Here is an 18,247-nt window from a genome sequence, read left to right as displayed (position 1 = left end):
AATCCTTTCGCCACAGGCTGGGGTACCAGAGCGGCCCCGACATCAGAGCCCGGAGAACAGACTGGACGAAACACGCTTTTGATCCCTGCTCCAAAAGCGGAGACCAGACTACTATGATGCCCGATATTTCTGTGGCTAGCAGGGGATCGGGGGTGAGGTTTCCTACAGAAAGGCGACAACCATGCCAATCACTTTTGGACTCATCATTTGTTAGGAATTCCCAGAAGCTTCTCGAGTTTGACTTGGCCGTAGATTCGGCGTTGCTACCTGCGACTCTGCTGGAATTTTCTGCGAGCCTCAATTTTAGCTTGTGTGAAGCCGGCCATCGAGCCACACTTGTTCGTTGATGGCAACGATTGACGAGGCACTAGCAAAATCTTGGACCATCTCAAACAAGGGGAATTGGAGAGAGGACAAAGGATGAGAGGGAGAAAGGCTGATCACAGCGTTTCGCATCTCTGAGGACCAATCCATCGGCTCATCCCCGCGACCGTTTTTTCCCCCCCTCCTTGGCCGCGTGCCGCTGCGGGGGATCCTCTTCAATGTCTTGACCCGCCTCCTCTTCGGCGATTACCTTTGCGGGCGCGCCGCGCCGTACAAAAGCCAGCACGCGACGAGGAGAGTCAGAAGTGAAGAAAAGGGCTTGCGTCAAGGACCCGCCGGCCCGCGACATATCTCACTCTTGATGGTTGCGCCACTCTTTGTGTTCGTCAGATTTACAAAAAGGGAAAAGAAAAATGAAGATAAAAAAGCAAAGAAAAGAAACAGCAGCCTTGGCCACAATACTGTCAAGGTGACTCACGATGAGATGTGGCCTACCAATGGCGAGCAGATCCACCCAGCCTTTCCCCAAAGTCACATCCTGCGTCGAGTAAGAGTCACAGCCACCTTAATTTATGGACCAAAAAGCTCTTCCTGGACAAGGTTCTTGAATCCTCTTTTGAGGCGACTTGCGTGTGTTCGTCTTGCACATTTGTTGTGATTGGATCAAGGGACTTGGGACACTACGAAAAAGCCATGGTAGCTGCTGGCAGCTTCCTGCCCGAGGCTAGCGAACAGGCTGCCAAAGCCCACCCGCGCAGCCTGATCCGTCACGGCGCGAGATGAAGCCAAGTTCCGGACGGGGGAGGGGACGAGTTCCCTGCAAGTCTTGTCTGACCAGATATGCCACTCGGAGAACAAGGAGGGACAACCGCAGCCTGACATAAAGAGAGTTGGTTGGTCGCCTTCCTCTCCTGCCGGCAGTCGGCTATGCCGTCTGTGACTTTGACTCCAATTCCCTTTTTTTTTTCTCTTCCTTCTCTTCCTACTCGTCTTCGCTCAGCCTCCCACCCGGACTACACGGGCCCGGCAGAGTAAGGTATCATGATGGAACACGCAGCTGCCATCAAGGCGGCGCCGTTCTCGGGCTTGGCCTACGCTGGCCAGGCCGTGCTCGGCACAGCGGCCTTTGCGTCGTGCGACGACACTGCTGGGCCACTCGCCATTAGCTGTCGCCACGGCCGACTCGACTTCACCCTGCTTTTCGAACAGACGGCCTTGGCGATTGTCCCCTCTGGCCTGTTCATTCTCGGTGCCATTGTCAGCCTCTTTCACCTTTGGGGGCGGAAGCCCCAAGTCTACTCCACGCCCATATACTACTTGAAGCTGGTAGGTCCATGATGACTACCCGGAGCCCGTGCGGTGGATGTAGACGGCTAACAGGACCCTCAAGACTATTTCGCTCGCACTTGTTGCTATCAAAGCTGTGCTCCTGGCTCAGTGGATTCGGCTGGGGGCAAGCGTACCGACCAGCACCGTCTCGGTGGTTGCTGCCGCTGTCAATGTCGCCGACGCCGTGCTCCTGGCGCTTCTGACCGGCGCGAGCCACATGCGATCGGCATCGCCTTCGACACTGATTATTGCCTTTACCTTCTTCTCAGCCGTGTTTGACGGCCTTCGATACCGCACCATCCTCATAGTGGAGGAGCTCGCGCCGCTGACGTACACCTTTGCTGCCGGTGTTGCCGCCAAGGTGCTTCTCTTTGGCTTGGAGGCTCAGAGTAAGCGGTCCATCATGATTGAGGACTGGAAGACTCTGGGCGCGGAGGAGACGTCGAGCTTCGTGGGCCGGCTTCTGCTGTGGTGGGTAAATCCCGTCCTCAAGACTGGCAAGGCTTCCTTTCTGAAACCGGCCGACCTGCCACGCTTAAAGCCCGAGCAGCGGGCCCGCCACTTGCTGCCCAAGATGCTGCAGAATTGGGAAAAATACAAAGGCACCGGTAAATACGCGCTGGCTTTGATGGTGGTCAACAGTTGCAGGTCGGCGGTGATTGCCACCGCCATCCCGCGGCTCCTCCTTTCCGTCTTCAAGCTGCTCGTTCCTCTCTACATCAAAGCCGTCATCCGATACGCGACCCGGCAGGACAATGGCGCCGAGACGGACAAGGGCACCGGCTACGCCCTGATTGTTGGTGCGGTATTCTTGTTCCTCGGCAAGGTGCTGATATCAAATGCATACGAGCAGGCCAAAGCGCGCATGAGAATCATGCTGCGTACAGCCCTGACTGCCACGATCCTGCACTACGGCGCGCAGATGGAGCCGGGGGAGAAGAAGGGCTCGGCTGCCCTCACCCTCATCACGGTTGATGTCGGCCGTGTGGTCGGCTCCTTCTTCTACATCCACGACTTTTGGATCGCCCCGATCGAAGCGGCTGTGGCCATCTGGCTTCTGGCAGGCCAAGTCGGATGGGGGTCCCTCGGCCCGCTCATCACCATCATCATCGGCGCCGTCATCTCGGGCACGTGCAGCATATACGTCCCCGCCGCCCAGAAGAAGGTCAACGAAGCCATTGAAAAGCGAATTAGTGACACCACGACGGTGATTGGTCACATGAAAGAAACAAAAATGCTGGGGCTGGTAGATTCGTGGTTTGTTGCCATCAAGAAGCTAATGGACAATGAGATTCGCCAGTCGTTGGTCTTTAGACGACTCATCACGCTTCTCAATGCCAGCGGCAAAGTGCCCGACAGCCTCGCTCCTCCCATCACTTTTGGCATTGCTATTCTCTCCACGCCGGCTGGCCAGCGCCTATCCATTGCAGAGGCCTTTACGTCTATCAGCATCATGAACCTCATCATAGGACCCATTGCCATGATGGGGGCCATGTATCCCTTCATCATCGCCTCTTTGCCGTGCTTTGTCCGCATCCAGGAATTTTTAAAACTCTGTAGCGACTATGAAGCTAGGGTGGCGCTTCTCGGTTCCTCCACCGAGCTATCCGCGACTCAAGATCTGCTACCCGGGCTGGGGGAGCCAATCTTTTCCCTCACCAACGCCGACATCACTGCCAAGTCAAAAGAAGAACCTTTGATCAAAAACGCAACACTGGAGATTCTTCCCGACTCATTCAACGTCGTAGCAGGAAAGGTTGGCGCTGGAAAGTCAGTACTCTTGCAAGCTCTGCTGGGGCAGCTCAATGTCAGCGGCGAGGCCAAGCTCCGCACGTCAAACGTTGCCTACTGCTCCCAGCAGCCTTGGATCATAAGTGGGACAGTCAAGGACAATATTGTCTGCAAGCCCGAGCCTGACGAATCCTGGTACAAGGCTGTCGTGACGGCTTGTGGTCTAGATCGGGATCTGGAGGATTTCCCCCAGGGCGACGCTACCACGGTCGGAACAAAGGGGGTCTCCCTCAGTGGCGGACAAAAGCAGCGCATCTCGCTGGCGCGGGGCCTCTTTTCTCGCAAAGCAATCATATTCGTGGACGATGTGCTCAGTGGCCTCGACTGGGCCACGCAGCGATTTGTCTGGGATCAAGTGTTTGGCGTCTCGGGCCTCTTGCGGAAGAACGGCGTCACCGTGCTTCTCGCCACTCATGCTCTGCACTTGATCGATCAACCCGACAGTGTAATCCTCCTCGGAGACGACGGGCCAGGCTCTCTCATCCAAGGGACGCTGAGTCAACTCAAGGAGAAGACCAAAATCCAAGACTTGGTTGCAACAAGCCACAGTTCCGCCGACAATGAGACGACTACTGTCAGCAGTGCGAGTTCGCAGAAAGGCAACGCAGAGCAGACGTCGGATGTCAACGATGACGAGAAGAACAGAGACCTGGTCCGAAAGACTGGAGACATCACTTTATATTCTTACTACCTCAGGACGCTTGATCGCAAGCTGGCGATACTGGCAATCATTGCTACATCGCTGTGCGCTGTATGGCCGGCTCTACCGATCTTGTGTCTCAAATGGTGGACAGAGGCAAACGAGTCGCCCGAGCCGATCAACACGGCCTTTTACTATTCCGTCTACGTGCTTGCCAACGTGATTGAAATCGTGGTCATGCTCGGAACCATTTACATTGCTCTCATGTATGTCGCGCCAACGGCCCTCAGGAGAATCCACACGCGACTTCTGAAGGCTACCATGAGCGCGCCGCTGTCCTACTTCGTCGCGACGCCTCCTGGTGATCTCGTCAACCGCTTCAGTAGAGACATTGAGCAGATTGATCTCGACCTACCCTTGAACCTGACGTTTACCTTTATGGCCGCCCTCTGGCTGGTTGCCTTGATGGGCCTCGTTCTGGTCGGATCGCTGTACATGGCCGTCATCATCATCCCCATGATGGTTTTCGTCTACTTTTTGCAGGGATACTACCTCCAGACGTCGAGACAGATGCGTTACCTCGATCTGCAGTCGTCTGCGCCGGTCAATACGCACATTATCGAAATGATTGACGGCGTCGCGACTGTCCAGGCGTACGGATGGGAGTCGCATTATCAGGCCACGGGCATGAATCTCCTGGACGAGACCATGAGGCCCAACTACATGCTGCGCATCATCCAGCTCTGGCTGGAGCTTGTGCTGGATGTATTTGTCGCTTTTGTCACCATCCTGCTGATTGTCATTTGCGTCAGCATTCCCTCTTCCACGAGCCCCGGAGCGCTCGGCGTCGCGCTGACCAACGTTACCGCGCTGGGGAGCTCGTTGGCGTGGCTGGTGCTCAGCTTTACAAGTACGGAGACTGCGCTGGGGTCTGTGGAGCGTGTTCGGAGCTTCGAGAGCAAGACGCCAAAGGAGACGCCACCTTTGAACCCCAAGCAATTGCCTCTGGCCTGGCCGACAAAGGGTGCTGTTCGCTTCAGTTCCGTGACGGCTTCCTACCCACCCAAGGGGAACAATCCCGCGTTTCGCGCTCTCAATGGAATCGACATTGACATTGAGCCGGGCCAAAAAGTTGCCATCTGTGGGCGAACAGGCAGCGGCAAGTCATCGCTGCTCCTTACCTTGTTCCGCTTGCTCGATCTCGACTCGGGCACCATCACAATCGACAACGTCGACATCACGGACGTTGCACAGAACACGCTCCGTCCGCGCTTGATCTCCGTTCCCCAGGAGCCCATGCTGCTGCCCGGCACGCTGCGGTCGAACCTGGTGCGCAGAGTCGTCGACGACGGCTCCGAGGCGGCGGACGAGCTCGACGACGAGAAGCTCATCAACCATCTCAAGGCGGTGGAGCTGTGGGACGTTGTCGAGGCCCAGGGCGGCCTGGACGGCGACGTGGCCAACCTGAAGCTGTCGCAGGGGCAGAAGCAGCTCGTCTGCATGGCGCGCGCGCTCGCGAGCAGGGACGAGAGCTCCGTCGTCGTCCTCGACGAGGCGATGAGCACCGTCGACAGGCAGACGGAGGAGCTCATGGTCAAGATCCTCGAGGACTCGTTTGCGGAGCACACCATCATCTCCGTCGTCCACCGCCTCAACACGGTGGAGAAGTTTGACACGGTGCTGCTCCTGGACGCGGGGGAGATTGTGGAGGCGGGCTCGCCCGCGACCCTGCTGGCCAAGGAGAATGGGCGATTCAGGGCGCTTTGGCATGGAAGGGAAGCTTGATTGTTGCCTATCTTGATGAAGGGCTTAAATGGCTCCAAAATTCCTTTCTTTTTTTTTTCTTCCCTGTCTCCCTCTCTGTCTCTTCTTTCTTGTATATATATCCATGTCCTGTCCACTCAGATAGTTGAAGCATACTCACCGCACACTGCATTTAGGTTATGAAATCACACTTGAAAAAAAAAAAGGACGACATTTAAAATCTGGCCTATTATTAGCATGTTTTCTCCGGGAACCAATGTACCCAGCGCTGCTCTGCGCCGCACCGTGTTTTCTCCACCAAACGCAAGCAAACCGGGATGATGAGCAGGGTCGCGGGCACGTACCCGGCTCGTCGCCACGTTATTAGATCTCGACGATCATCATTCTTCCGGGGGAGGGGTGGCGTGGGGTGCGCTTTTGGGATCTGCATCTCCATCTAAAAAATAAAAAATAAACACCATCAGCGCGCGGGTCGTTTCGAGTCCACCGCATTACGATTCGCCCACAATTTTGCCAATTCCCATCGCCCAATTCCCATCTCTCATTTGCCATCGAGATCTCATTTGCCATTTGTGCCATTTGCTACCATTGTGAAACGAAGAGAAACTTTACTGCTCCGGTTGAGTTTCCGCACACCTCGTGAACTTACCCGCCCCCCCTTCCCGATACCCTAGTTAAGCTGGCGCCAGGACGGCGGGCGTACCAAAGTGAGGGTTTGTTGTTTCAATTGAATCTTTCCAGAGTCCGATTGTGACATGTACAAATCTCCCCCCCCCAAAAAAAAGAGAGACGCCAACAGCAGTCAACGCAAACTTTCCAGCCTGGCGCCGTTGGCGGCAGCGTGCCGTTCCGAGACGAGGCGGCGCAGAGAAGCAAACAGGAGGCTTGCCAGCTATAGTGCCAGGGTCTCGGATGAGCAACAATATGTATCGTGGACATTGTTGATATGACAAACCCCAAAAAAGACGGCTGTGATGTGTGTCTCAACGAGCTCCCGAGACTGGTGATGCTGTTTTTTGAGCCTGTCGATATGCCGCCTGCGCAGCTGTACCGACATCCCTGTGCCGTGGCCAGAGCGCTTGCCGTTTGCCTCTGTCCAGAATGGCGACATGCTCTTAATGGGCAAACTTTTATTCAAGAGGTTGCTGACGACTCGACCCGGGTATAAGAACCCAAAGCCTTCCAAGCTTCCTGCAAAAGCATCACCCCTCTCCCTCTTCCCAAGTCATTCAGCCTCAACCGCAAGAAACACAACTCAAAGTTTTCTTCCTTGACCTTGAAAACACATCGCAACCATGCAGCCCTCTATGAAGACTCTTGCTGCCGCCGCATTTGCTCTTGCGGCCATTGGACAAGCTGCCCCTTGTGAGTACTCCTCCTCTTTCTCCTCCCCCATCTACTCACCCTGGTTCGATCCAAGACGAAAGGCTAATGAGAGGAAAAAAAAAAGACATCCCAAGCTCTTCAAGGACCGGCTTCTCTATCGGCGGCGCCGGCCTCTCTATCGGCGCCGATCTCGTCGACGGACCGAAGGCGAGCCTGTGGAGGATCAACAACCCCGTCGCAGGATTGTTTCCTTCTGGAGATGAAAAGCCCAAGAGTAAGATAACCAAGCGGAGGATCAACAACCCTGCCGCAGGATTGTTCCCCTCCAACGAGGACAAGCCCAAGAGTGAGATAAACAGGCAAAGGATAAACAACCCCGCCGCAGGATTATTTCCTTCTGGGGATGACAAGCCCGAGAGTGAAATGAACAAGCGGAGGATCAACAACCCTGCCGCAGGATTGTTCCCTTCCAGCGAGGACAAGCCCACGGGCAATATGGCCAGGGCCGATGGAGCCGGATCTTTGTCCGACACCAGGACGCAGATGACCAAGCGGAGGTTGGCCAGACCGAGCAAACCCGCGCCAGGGTCGATTCCTTCCGACGAGGACAAGGAAAAGCTGCTCGCGGCTTAGGCCGACGGGTCCGGATCTGTGCCCGAAGCCAAGCGACAGACGAGCCCGCGGAGGATCAATAACCCCGCCGCAGGATTATTCCCTTCCAATGGAGAGATTGAAGAGACCGACTCCTGAGTGTTCAATGGGCCGGCTCCTCGTGTTTGGATTACGCCGGTTCGGATGCTTCCGTAGGCTGAAGAGCTCAAGCAATATTCATAGCCTTCATCGCATGTTATCTGTGCTCAGTACTAGAATAAAGGGCTTAAATACAAAGACTGTCTGTTCCTTAGTATCTGTATATCCGGGCTCTAGCTGCAATACGTGAGGCTTCGGTCAGCGGCGCAACCCTTGTTCCCATTGGCTTGTCTGTTCAGTACAGCAACGACTGTAGAATGCAGGGCTTGTATTCTAAACAGTGAATATAACTTGGCAATAATTTCTCGTAGAGTTTTTTTTTTTTTTTTTTTATAACTCTTCTTTATTTCATACTGCATTTATACTGAACGCGGCTTCACATTTTATGGAAATGGCTGGGTAGTGACCATCTTGCCATGACTTTTCATTAGGTCGATAAGCTTCCTACTGTTTCCGCACTGTCGGACTTGCTGCGAGCCATCGATGAATGGCGCAATGGTTCCGTTTCGCAAGGTCGGAGGCGTTTCCACCGTGTCATCCGCCGCACATAGAATGCTCTGTTGTTATTGTGAGCTAGATGCGGACTTGGTGACGCGACAACCGCATCGATGACTTACCTTTCGCATGTAGTCGAGGCAATGGGGCCAGTGATCATTGTCCCTCCAGTCAAATCCTGGGTCAATTCCCTTGTGGGCTTGCTGCAAAGCATGGCGAAAACTTGACAAGCAATGCAGCTGATGGAACCTGACCACTGTTAGCCGCCGCCTTTGGAGGGATTTTTGACGGCAGACGCGCGGAAACTTACATGGCAATGACCGCACTTTGATTTCGCCGGTCGCTTGTGGAATCGGGAAGCGTAAATACAATAGAGTCACCGTCTGCCTCCAAGTCATTCCAGAGGTGGTCGTGCTGGCTGTCCAACGACATGTAGGCCCAACTACGGCCGAAACGGCCTGACGCGGCGGGTGTTGACGAGCCACTGCAGTGCCGAGGCCGCACGTTGGCAAAGGCAACAATCACCACAGCCAAGAGGAGCGCCGTGGCTAGTACGCAGTACGCTAGAAGAATCCTCGTCACGGAGGAGAGCTGCGCGCGCTGCGTATGGTAGTGACGTGTTTGTTGTGGTCGTCTTTCGACGGTGTCGCTCCATGCCTCCCCGTTCACGACCGGCGAGTAGCAAAACTTGGTAGAAGCCATACTATGAAGAGATGCTGCACTCGAACAATTCGCATGGGATGTGAGGTCGGTATAGAGAGGCTGCTGGCCGAGAACTGCCAAGTGACGTGCTGCAGGCTGCCACCGATGTCTACCACAGGCGCGGGGTGCCTGCAGTCGCCTTGATAGAATCATTGTTCTTTTTTTGGAGGGGGCGGAATTCTAGCCGAACCCGTTACAGCAATAAATTCCAGTATTTTCACGTAATATTTATTCAGTTGACGTGTCGTGGCGCAACGCAGGCTCCTACATGCTACATGCTGAGGTGGAGGAGGTATGGGTTGGTTGGGGATCGGTGCCTGCATCCAAGTCTCCCACTTATTGTTTCGTTATTTAGTCCCCCGGCTCTATTAACTATTTGGTGGCTTGGTTGAGTCTTCTCTTAATTCCCCACCTTAAGCTTCTATATGAATTTCTGCAACCCACGGACGGCTTATGACGTTTTGCCTAGGAGACTACTCTTGCCAGCCTCGTGGAGTCCCTGGGTAGCAATGCGTTGGCCAAGGTGTCTAAGAACACACTGTCTGGTGCGCCTTGGCAATATTTTGGCCGCAGAATGGTTTCTTTTTACCATGCTTGGGCGCCGTAGTCGTTAGATAGAGAAGCAACCGAGAAGTATTGTTGGTGGTGGGATGGGGAGTACGCGGGCGGCCTTCCAAAGTAGCAAACGGAAAGCAGCAAACGGAAAAGACAAACAAGGGCTAGTTATATACTAAAACCACATGTCAAGATATATTTCATTGATGCTCAAGCCACTACAGAACTAACAACTCTCATTTCATTTGTTATCAAGTACGGCCGAAGGGAACTCCTCAACCAGGTCCGTTAGCAATGCGTCGCAGAACTGATGCCGGCTATTTATTCCTCATCAGTATTCAAGCCGACCCCAGCGACCGTACCATAACCTGGATCGAGGGTTATTTTGCCGCAGTGCTTGATATGCTTCTCATTGTCAGATCGTGGCTCCACCATCTTGTCATTGAACCGCGCCCGATGCTTCTTCCTCCAATAAAAGATGCAGTGAACAACATGCCAATGGCCAGACATGTGGAAGCGAAGCTCCTGGTTGTCTACCATTTTCGCAATGTCTGTGAGGCTGATCTCCTCAGTATGGGCAGCGTCCGTCCGATACGTCCACTCGCCGTTCGGGCCTGGCCCCGACGTTTCAAACTCGGCCGTCAGCTCATCGTTGCGACAGTGCTCAGGGAGCCAGGTTGCTGCCAGCGAATCATACTTGCAGCCCAATGCCAGCGCTTCGGCGGTTGAGTTGCCACAGTCGCAGGATGCAGCGGAAGCTCTCTGTACTTGAGATGGCACAGAATCATAGACTGGGGACTGAACAAGGCTAATGAAGCCGATCATGGCAAATGATATCAAGACAAGATCCTTCGCCGTGGCCAGAGAAGCCACGAGTTTGGTGCCTGTGCTCACGCTGTTGCGAAACGCTGGTAAGCTTGTCCGCAACCGCGACCCATTTCCACAATCTCCATCCATCAGTGGCTCATCTTCTTCATCTCTCCTGGGTCTGCGCTTCATGTTAGCCTCATACATGCTCAGGAGCTGGACGGTGAAACAGATCACCTGTATTTCGACGCCATACTGCAGTGGCAGCGACTGATATCAGTGGTTTTGTTCACCAAAATCGAACAAACAAGGTCTCAAAGTTCCAAGGACTCGTATATATCTGGATTTCCCAGTCTTCTGCATATAATTTGAGCTCCCCTCGTCTTTTTTCTAGATCCGTATTCTCCAGCACAATACTTTCCCTCAAGAGTCCTACACAAGTCCCTTCAAAACCTCTAAAAGCAACATTTTTCTACATTTCTCACCATGAAGCTCACTCTCGCCACCGCTACCCTCCTTGCCACTTTGGCCCTGGCTGTCCCGCTGGGTTCTCAGCAGGTAGCCGACCAGATTGAGGATGTCTACAAGCGCGACTCTGTGAAGGCAGGAATCATTCCCGTCAAAGAAGAGGACATTATCGCTATCGAAAGCAGGGCCGGAGTCAAGGCTGGCATCATTCCTGTCAAGGAGGAGGACATTGCTTCCATCGAGAGCAGGGCCGGAGTCAAGGCTGGCATCATTCCTGTCAAGGAGGAGGACATTGCCTCCATCGAGAGCAGGGCCGGAATCAAGGCTGGCATCATTCCTGTCAAGGAAGAAGATATTGTTTCTGTTGAGGAATAGTGATATAGTTTACTGTATTTCCTCGTAGACTATTCCTCTAGATACATTGTGGGCACAGTTGGAGCTCTTGGAAAGGATGCGGGAAGGCCTTTTGTTCTTGCAAGGCAGTCATAGCTTTCGCTTTGCTCAGTGTTTCTCTTTAAGCCCTAGCCGCAAGACGAACCGATTTTTTTCTTGAAATCTAGTTCCATAAACTAGTTACGAAAATAAAAAACATCCGCCACCGGATCTTCCCGTGGCACCGGCAGCTCTCAGAACCTGCGCGGCTTCTTCGTGACCGCCGACCACTGCACTCTGCAGTGCACTGTATCCGCGTCCTCGTCTGAAACTACACGCATTTACATCAGCCCCAGCAGCCAGTAGCATCTTGATGATTTCCACCCTTCCTGCCTCGGCGGCCGCGTGAAGTGCCATGCCATCACCATAGATTCCGCCCAGTGCGTGGACGTCAACCTCCTGCTCGAGCACAAGCTCGACGACCTTGGCATGGCCGCCGTGGCAGGCCCCCTGGAGAGCCGTAAAGCCCTTGTACTTTGCCGACGCAGCATTGGCGTCCGCTCCGTGCTGCAAGAGCACCTCGACAATGTCAAGGAATCCGCTGCCGGCTGCAGCCTGCAGCGCGGTATACCCTGCCGTTGGTGACGGCGGTGCGTTCACGTCCGCACCCATCTGCAACAAGCGGTGGACAAGGTGAATGTGCCCTCGCTCGCACGCCGCCTGAAGTGCTGTCCTTCCATTGTACCTTGTGACGATGACGCGGGACCTCGACGGCTTCTCAGGACCGGCTGCGGATGCATCCATGACCTCGTCCACCCTCGCTCCGGCTGCCAGCAGCATGTCGACAATCTTCTCGTCCCCATGACCGCACGCAATCTGCAACGCATTCCTTTGGAGGTTGTTGCCCCCGCTAAAGTGGATGTCGGCGCCGGCGTGAAGTAACAACTGCACTGCCAGCTCATGCCCGTGCATGCACGCAGCCTGTAGAGCGGTTTGGCCATAGTACCCTCGCGGTGGTTCATTCGCGGCGGCCGGGTTCTGAGCGAGGATGCTCCTCATACTGGCGACATCACCCGCTCTCGCACTCAGCTGCAGTGGCGTCCAACAGAATTCCTCACTGTCTGGTGTCTCGAGGCTCGGGTCCCATGCGGCATTCAATGGTGGCAAAGTGGTTTGTGTCATGATTCCTTGCTAGTCGGTTATAGCTATAGTGCGCTTGCGTTGATGGAGGTGGTGAATGAGTACGCCTGGGAAAGGGCGACACGACTGCTACTGATGTGGCGCATTATTATGCAGTCGCTGGTGGGTTGGAGTTTGTGGACGTCAGTTGTCGCAAGGATAAACGCCATTTAATCGAGAGTAGGCGCTGCAGCCCGTCTTTACGACATGCGCCCTCCTGCAGCTCTTTGTAGTAGCCTGCCGCCAGCCAGCCTTGCCGTCGTCCTGCATTAGCTACTCTGTAGAAGAATATGTTTGCCAAAAGAGTTTTACTTCCATAGAAGACCCTAACATGGGGAGTTTCACTCACCCCGAAAATCTTATGATCGAAGCAAAGCTCAAGGCTCAGCACAGCTTCAGACTAGGCTTTTCAACATTTGCACTGCACCTCAAAACATGCCTGAGAAGTGGCTCACCAAGTTTCGTGACGAGTCGGATATTTCCTCGGAGGATGTTAGTCTTGCCGACGAAACGATCCGAGTCCGTCGTGCCCGTTCCAAACGACCTCTGCTACGATTGCTGGGAGAAATTGTTCTCGCCATTTCTGTCGTGATTATAGGATCCGTCGTTCTCCATGATAGAGGCTCCTCCAGCCATGCGCTCGAGCAATTTGGGCCAAACAGTGAGCCTTACTTCATTGTTGACTTTCTTCTGTGCCGCGCTTACATGGTTGATAGTTCCGGAAAAGGTTGTCACGTTCGGAAACAACGCTGGCTTTGGGCCTGACATCATCTACGCCGATCGCGAAATGCTTCTAAACGCGACGAGGATGCGAGAGATACACGAGAACTGGCAGCAGTTATACCCTAGTATGTATTCGTCGAGTCTTCCTCGGGGCCAGGCTCACAGCTCTACAGTTAGTCGTGGTTACTTTCTGGCAGAGGAGAACAGCGCCGAGTACCAGATTCAGTTTCCCGCAGCAGACATTAGTGGTGTGCTGTCTCCAGACAATGTCCGCAGTGGCTGGGTTCTGTCAGTGTTTCCTCAGCTGCATTGTCTAGTAAGTCTGCCCCAAAACACTGCATGCAGAAACAAGTAATTAACAAGACAAGTCAATCATTACTACCAGACTTGGTACTTCGAGGGAAGAGTTCGCCACATGGGACGCATTCAAGCTTGGTCACACTGCTCACTGTATCGAATACCTACGTCAAAGCATCCTGTGCTCGGGTGATACTTCGCTGGGGGGCGAGACGGGTAGCTGGTCAGAGAGCATCGGCTGTGGCCAGAATCACGTCTGCAAAGACTACAGCGCACTCATGCAGTTGGCGAATGACAGGGCAGCATGGGATCTTAGCCACGAGCGGGATCCCGATCATTCCACGCTTTTCGAGACATCAAAGGAAAATTGCGATTCAGAAAAGGGCGATTACTGCCATTAGTTGGCGCGCATCGTGAGCTTAGTAGTTAGTCACAGGATGATTAGTACAGTGGTTTTACTAGACTGGCCCTGTCTTGCAGACTTCTCAACAAGCAGTCAGTCATCAAGCAGTACTGATGACTCATTGATACTGATATGATATCAGTATCAGTAAGCTTCGTATCAATCAATCAGTATTCAGTAACCCACGTGACTGCATCTTGCTACATCAACTAGATAGTTCCTCGCGTAGCCTCACGCGATCGACGTGTTGCGCCGTGTAGCGTGCCCGTATCACCGCCAGAACACCTTTGATAGGTCGCAGAAGGCGCCTAACAGGAGCCTGGGGTTGGCTGGCTGTTCGCATAAAAATATGGAGGACGTAACAGCCCAAACAAGCCGCTGCAGAGAACCAAACAAAGAATACTGAGGAATTATCGACGACCGACTTTACCTAATCAAAAGTTACCTCTTGTAGACAATCGAACAGATGACTGTGATTCTAGGGTGACAACACGTAGGCTTCTGCAAGAGCCAAGGGTAACCTCCATGCATTTTGCGCTCGCACCGCAGAAGCAACTTGCTTGATACCAAGTGCAAATCATGTTGTACTAGTCATTATACGATTTTAAGCTGTTCAACACTACAGACAGTGACTTGATTAACCCGAACACATTTTTGCTAGTATAGAGGCGTCATAGGTAACAATGTTAAAGCGCAGCGTCTACAGGGTTAGGGTAGCACGACCCCAACCCTGAATCAACACACTAGAGTGCTTTTCTCTTCAGGGATGGTAACACAGAGCAGATGAACCACCAGCGTAGGTAAAATGGTGTATTTCTCACTACAAGACCAAGTGAGCAAAGGTGGTTAGTCCTGCCTGTCAGCCAAAATGTATAAGTGCGCTCAGCGTGGAATGCAAGTGATGAGACACAAACAACTGTTCTCGTGTCGATACTTCTGGGACCCAGGATGTTGAAGCTGCGGGTGCCGCACGATATTGCCCTCTTTGAGCACAATTCCGTACAGGTTTATCGTGATGGAGCGTAATGTGCGCACCAAGACTAGCATGCCAAGCAAATGAGGTAATCTCTGCTTCTTCTTTTATTTTTATTTATTTTATTTTATTTACTTTTTCTTATTTTGCTTCTCATGTTGAACATGCAACTGCTAGTTATTTGGTCATGCTACTGGCCCGCAATGTTGTTACAAAAGTCATTGATGTCATCGGCGTCTAGCCTAGTATTACCAGTGTAATCATGATGCAGCCGTGAGAAGAGCATCAATCTTAAGCGCGCGCCTTCCTTAGAAGCAGCTACAAGATGAATTTAGAAGCCGCTACAAGATTAAATTTAAACACGATATCCAATGTTATGACATGTATCTTGCATAATGCAGAGGTATCCTCTCCGTACTAATCAGTACGCGGCTGATGTGGCACAATGTCACCGAATGTCAATCTGTAGATGGCATCCACACCACCTGCATTACAGTGGCGGACGCCTCAGTGGGCGTGGCGTGGAAACAGCGAGGATTTGCACCGGTCGACCAGCACGGGGACACTAGCCCTCGCCCAAGTGCGACACTCGTGCCGTGCCAGGCTTATCCCGCATCATCGGCGACGCCAAGTGTGGTGCGATGCGCAGGGAACAAAAGACGGTCACGCTTCAACTGCTGTTTCCCGACCGTTGTCTTGGAGTGGCGGCCGTGCTCGGTTCTCTTGGCTTGGCCCGGCTTGGCTAGGTGGCTAGCTACCCGATGAGTAGTCAGCCCGGCTTATTAGTCCAAGCATGCTGTGAAGGATGTTCTTTTGCTTTTCTCTCAACCACTCCTTCATTGTTGACCTCTATTGTCCGTGGGGTCTAGAGGCGACCTCGTTGAGCAGAAACTCCGCGCCCACCCCCCCAAAATACAACCACGATAACACCATGGCTGGCCCACGAGCTTCCAGCGGCATGCTGCGTGGCCGCATCCGCCGCCAGTCGTCGCTGACGCCGTCGACGAGCCCAACAATGGAGGGACCCCTAAGCGACGGCCCTGCACCCAGAGCCCGGCTGGAGAGGCTCGAGGAAGAAACCCAGCTCCCGACTGCAGAAGCCAGCTCACCGAGCGGCAGCACAGCACATGCAGCTCCGGTACAGGCACGTTGAGAGAGATTTCTCGCCTACAACTTTGTGATCTCTGGCGACACATGATGCCAAGAGTTGCTGCTGGATGAAGAGAGCGGACGGCGTACGTTGAACGAAACTCTCTCGATACCCTGGAGGATGAGGATTGACGTGGTTTTCAACCATTGGACGTGAAAAGTTTGGTCTATTCTTGCCCTTTCATACAAAATGCTACTGCTGTTTTCCCGGCCTGCAATGATTCTGTCTTTTTTTTTGTTAGTGGATAGATTGCAAGTGTGTTCAAGCAAGCCAATTTTCTTCCAAGATACAAAATCTATTACTTATTCTGTCAACCTATGCCGGCTTACTGCCAGACTTGCCTGCCGACCGCGCCTTATCACTCTTCTGGAGCAAGTAGTCGCCCCCGACAGCGGCCTTGTAGAACCCGTAGAGGCCTCTCACCGGCCAAATCTCCTTGACGCCGTGCTTGGCCCTCGCCTTCCACGTGGCGCGCACGGCCGCCTCCTCGGCGTCCACGTCCACCCTGACCTTGTCGTACACGCTGGGCAGGTACTCGGCGCCGTACTTTGCGCGGAGGGCGTCGTACGACGCGCGGTCGTAGTGCGCCCAGAACTCGTCCTCGGGGTAGTAGGCGTGCGCGTACAGCCACTTCTTGCCGCCGAGGGCCTGCACCTTGCGCTCGAGGGCGCGGTTCCGGGCCACGACGTCGCGCCGCCGGGTGCTGCTTCTGCCGCGCAGGGGGCCCCAGACGCCAAAGTTCATGAGGTTGGGCGCGCCGCCCGGCCGCCCAAAGTCCGAGTGCAGGCCGTGCTGCGCGTCGGCGCCGTCGCGCTGCACGCGCAGCGGGCACAGCCACAGCGGGTAGATGCCGAAGCTGGCGTCGAGCCAGTCCTGGAACTCGGCGACGGCGTCGTAGGGGACGCCCACGTCCTGCACCATGTGCGTGTCGGCGAGGCCGCTCTTGTGCACCGCGCGGTACATGACGCGCGCGTGCATGAACCGGTCGAGCGCGGAGCGGGTGACGCGGTTGAACGGCGTGACGAAGTAGCGGAAAGCGTACTTGGCAACCCAGAATCCGCCGCGATCGTAGCGGAATAGATAGTCTCTGAGCGGAATGTAATCGACGACTGTGTTTGATGCTCTTGGGCCAGAGCTCTTTCGAAGCTGTTTTAGGACATCCCTTGCCCGAATGTAGAACCATGGGTCAGTTCGCCGCGAGAATCGTTGCAATGCTGCCCGCTCTGGCAAGTCATCGGTGCGTTTTCCTATACATAGTATAGTCTCATTCTTGCTGAATACAATGCCATCAATGTAGTCAATCTCTTCTTTCGAGGAAGCGTCTTCCATCGCCTTGACCGTGTCTCTGCTGTTCGTCGTCAGGGAATACGTCAGCTCGACATACGGCTTCGCATCACACAGCTCAACTTCGAGCAGAGTCACCACCCCCAACGTTCCGAACGCAGACGCTGCGCCCCAAAACAACTCTGGGTTATCCGTCTTGGACGCGCGTGTAATCTGACCCGTCGGCAGTACAATCTCGATTGACCGCATCGTCGCATCAAACGCGCCGTACCGGAACGAGCTGCTCTCGCCCGCCATACCCGAAAATCCACCCCCGGCAGTGATTCCAGGAAACTCCATGACCACGGGTGGTACGAGGCCATGCGCAAGCGTAGCTTCGACAAGAGCATCCATTGGGACGTTCGGTTCCACCAGAGCCGTCTTGGACACGGCGTCCACGGATAATACGTGTGTCAGCTGACTAGTGTCAATTGTGTTGTCTGCACGCCGCTGCGACGTTCTGGTGCTGTTGGTCGAGCCATGATAGATGCGAAAGGGTTTACTTTGCTCAGAGAAGCACCGGACTTGCTGGGCTATGACGCGGACTGCGGCGTCGTGCATCTCCATCATGATGTGTGCGGGGCTGGCCAAGTCCGGGATGATCGGCAAACTTTGGCCACGATTAATCAATGCTTTCGGGATGCTCTAGATCTTCCGAGATTGATGCGCCACTGCTGGACACCCCACAAGCTTCAGATTAATAAAGGAACACCATAGCTGAGATGATGTTGCAAGATTGTAGTAGACCTGGCCGGACCCGACGGAGCTCAAAGCTGGGCCATCTCCACCAGCACCACGAACTAGTTAGTTAGCCTACCCGGCCCGAGGCTCACTACAGGCGATCGTTCAAGTTGAGTCAATGCAAATAAAATTGGC

At 54.1% G+C, this 18,247-nt stretch overlaps 8 protein-coding genes across 8 annotated transcripts; 5 read left to right on the top strand and 3 right to left on the bottom strand.

Moving 5' to 3' along the window:
- Positions 1 to 1,368: 1,368 nt before the first annotated feature.
- V2A60_008264 (uncharacterized protein) lies at positions 1,369 to 5,869 on the top strand (the record flags this gene model as incomplete). The annotated part of the gene is made up of 2 exons (XM_083259537.1): positions 1,369 to 1,650; positions 1,715 to 5,869. 2 exons carry the CDS (start codon positions 1,369 to 1,371, stop codon positions 5,867 to 5,869), a joined length of 4,437 nt encoding a protein of 1,478 aa, XP_083115663.1.
- A 1,274-nt stretch (positions 5,870 to 7,143) lies between these two features.
- Positions 7,144 to 7,807, top strand: V2A60_008263 (uncharacterized protein; the record flags this gene model as incomplete). Its single annotated transcript, XM_083259536.1, has 2 exons — positions 7,144 to 7,213; positions 7,299 to 7,807. The coding sequence occupies 2 exons, from the start codon at positions 7,144 to 7,146 to the stop codon at positions 7,805 to 7,807; spliced, it is 579 nt and encodes a 192-aa protein (XP_083115662.1).
- A 2,190-nt stretch (positions 7,808 to 9,997) lies between these two features.
- On the bottom strand, positions 9,998 to 10,675 carry V2A60_008262 (uncharacterized protein; the record flags this gene model as incomplete). The annotated part of the gene is made up of 1 exon (XM_083259535.1): positions 9,998 to 10,675. The coding sequence occupies one exon, from the start codon at positions 10,673 to 10,675 to the stop codon at positions 9,998 to 10,000; it is 678 nt and encodes a 225-aa protein (XP_083115661.1).
- A 294-nt stretch (positions 10,676 to 10,969) lies between these two features.
- On the top strand, positions 10,970 to 11,326 carry V2A60_008261 (uncharacterized protein; the record flags this gene model as incomplete). The annotated part of the gene is made up of 1 exon (XM_083259534.1): positions 10,970 to 11,326. One exon carries the CDS (start codon positions 10,970 to 10,972, stop codon positions 11,324 to 11,326), a length of 357 nt encoding a protein of 118 aa, XP_083115660.1.
- A 198-nt stretch (positions 11,327 to 11,524) lies between these two features.
- On the bottom strand, positions 11,525 to 12,505 carry V2A60_008260 (ankyrin repeat domain-containing protein; the record flags this gene model as incomplete). Its single annotated transcript, XM_083259533.1, has 1 exon — positions 11,525 to 12,505. The coding sequence occupies one exon, from the start codon at positions 12,503 to 12,505 to the stop codon at positions 11,525 to 11,527; it is 981 nt and encodes a 326-aa protein (XP_083115659.1).
- Positions 12,506 to 12,937: 432 nt separating this feature from the next.
- V2A60_008259 (uncharacterized protein) lies at positions 12,938 to 13,923 on the top strand (the record flags this gene model as incomplete). Its single annotated transcript, XM_083259532.1, has 4 exons — positions 12,938 to 13,163; positions 13,219 to 13,350; positions 13,399 to 13,541; positions 13,594 to 13,923. 4 exons carry the CDS (start codon positions 12,938 to 12,940, stop codon positions 13,921 to 13,923), a joined length of 831 nt encoding a protein of 276 aa, XP_083115658.1.
- A 1,906-nt stretch (positions 13,924 to 15,829) lies between these two features.
- V2A60_008258 (uncharacterized protein) lies at positions 15,830 to 16,051 on the top strand (the record flags this gene model as incomplete). The annotated part of the gene is made up of 1 exon (XM_083259531.1): positions 15,830 to 16,051. One exon carries the CDS (start codon positions 15,830 to 15,832, stop codon positions 16,049 to 16,051), a length of 222 nt encoding a protein of 73 aa, XP_083115657.1.
- Positions 16,052 to 16,363: 312 nt separating this feature from the next.
- On the bottom strand, positions 16,364 to 17,941 carry V2A60_008257 (uncharacterized protein; the record flags this gene model as incomplete). Its single annotated transcript, XM_083259530.1, has 1 exon — positions 16,364 to 17,941. The coding sequence occupies one exon, from the start codon at positions 17,939 to 17,941 to the stop codon at positions 16,364 to 16,366; it is 1,578 nt and encodes a 525-aa protein (XP_083115656.1).
- Between the last annotated feature and the right edge of the window lie 306 nt (positions 17,942 to 18,247).

Source organism: Cordyceps javanica, chromosome 5 (genome assembly GCF_051103115.1).
Source record: "Cordyceps javanica chromosome 5, complete sequence".
Classification (NCBI taxonomy): Eukaryota; Fungi; Ascomycota; class Sordariomycetes; order Hypocreales; family Cordycipitaceae; genus Cordyceps; species Cordyceps javanica.
Note: the sequence above shows the minus strand (reverse complement) of the source record. Positions and strands in the feature narration are given on the sequence as shown.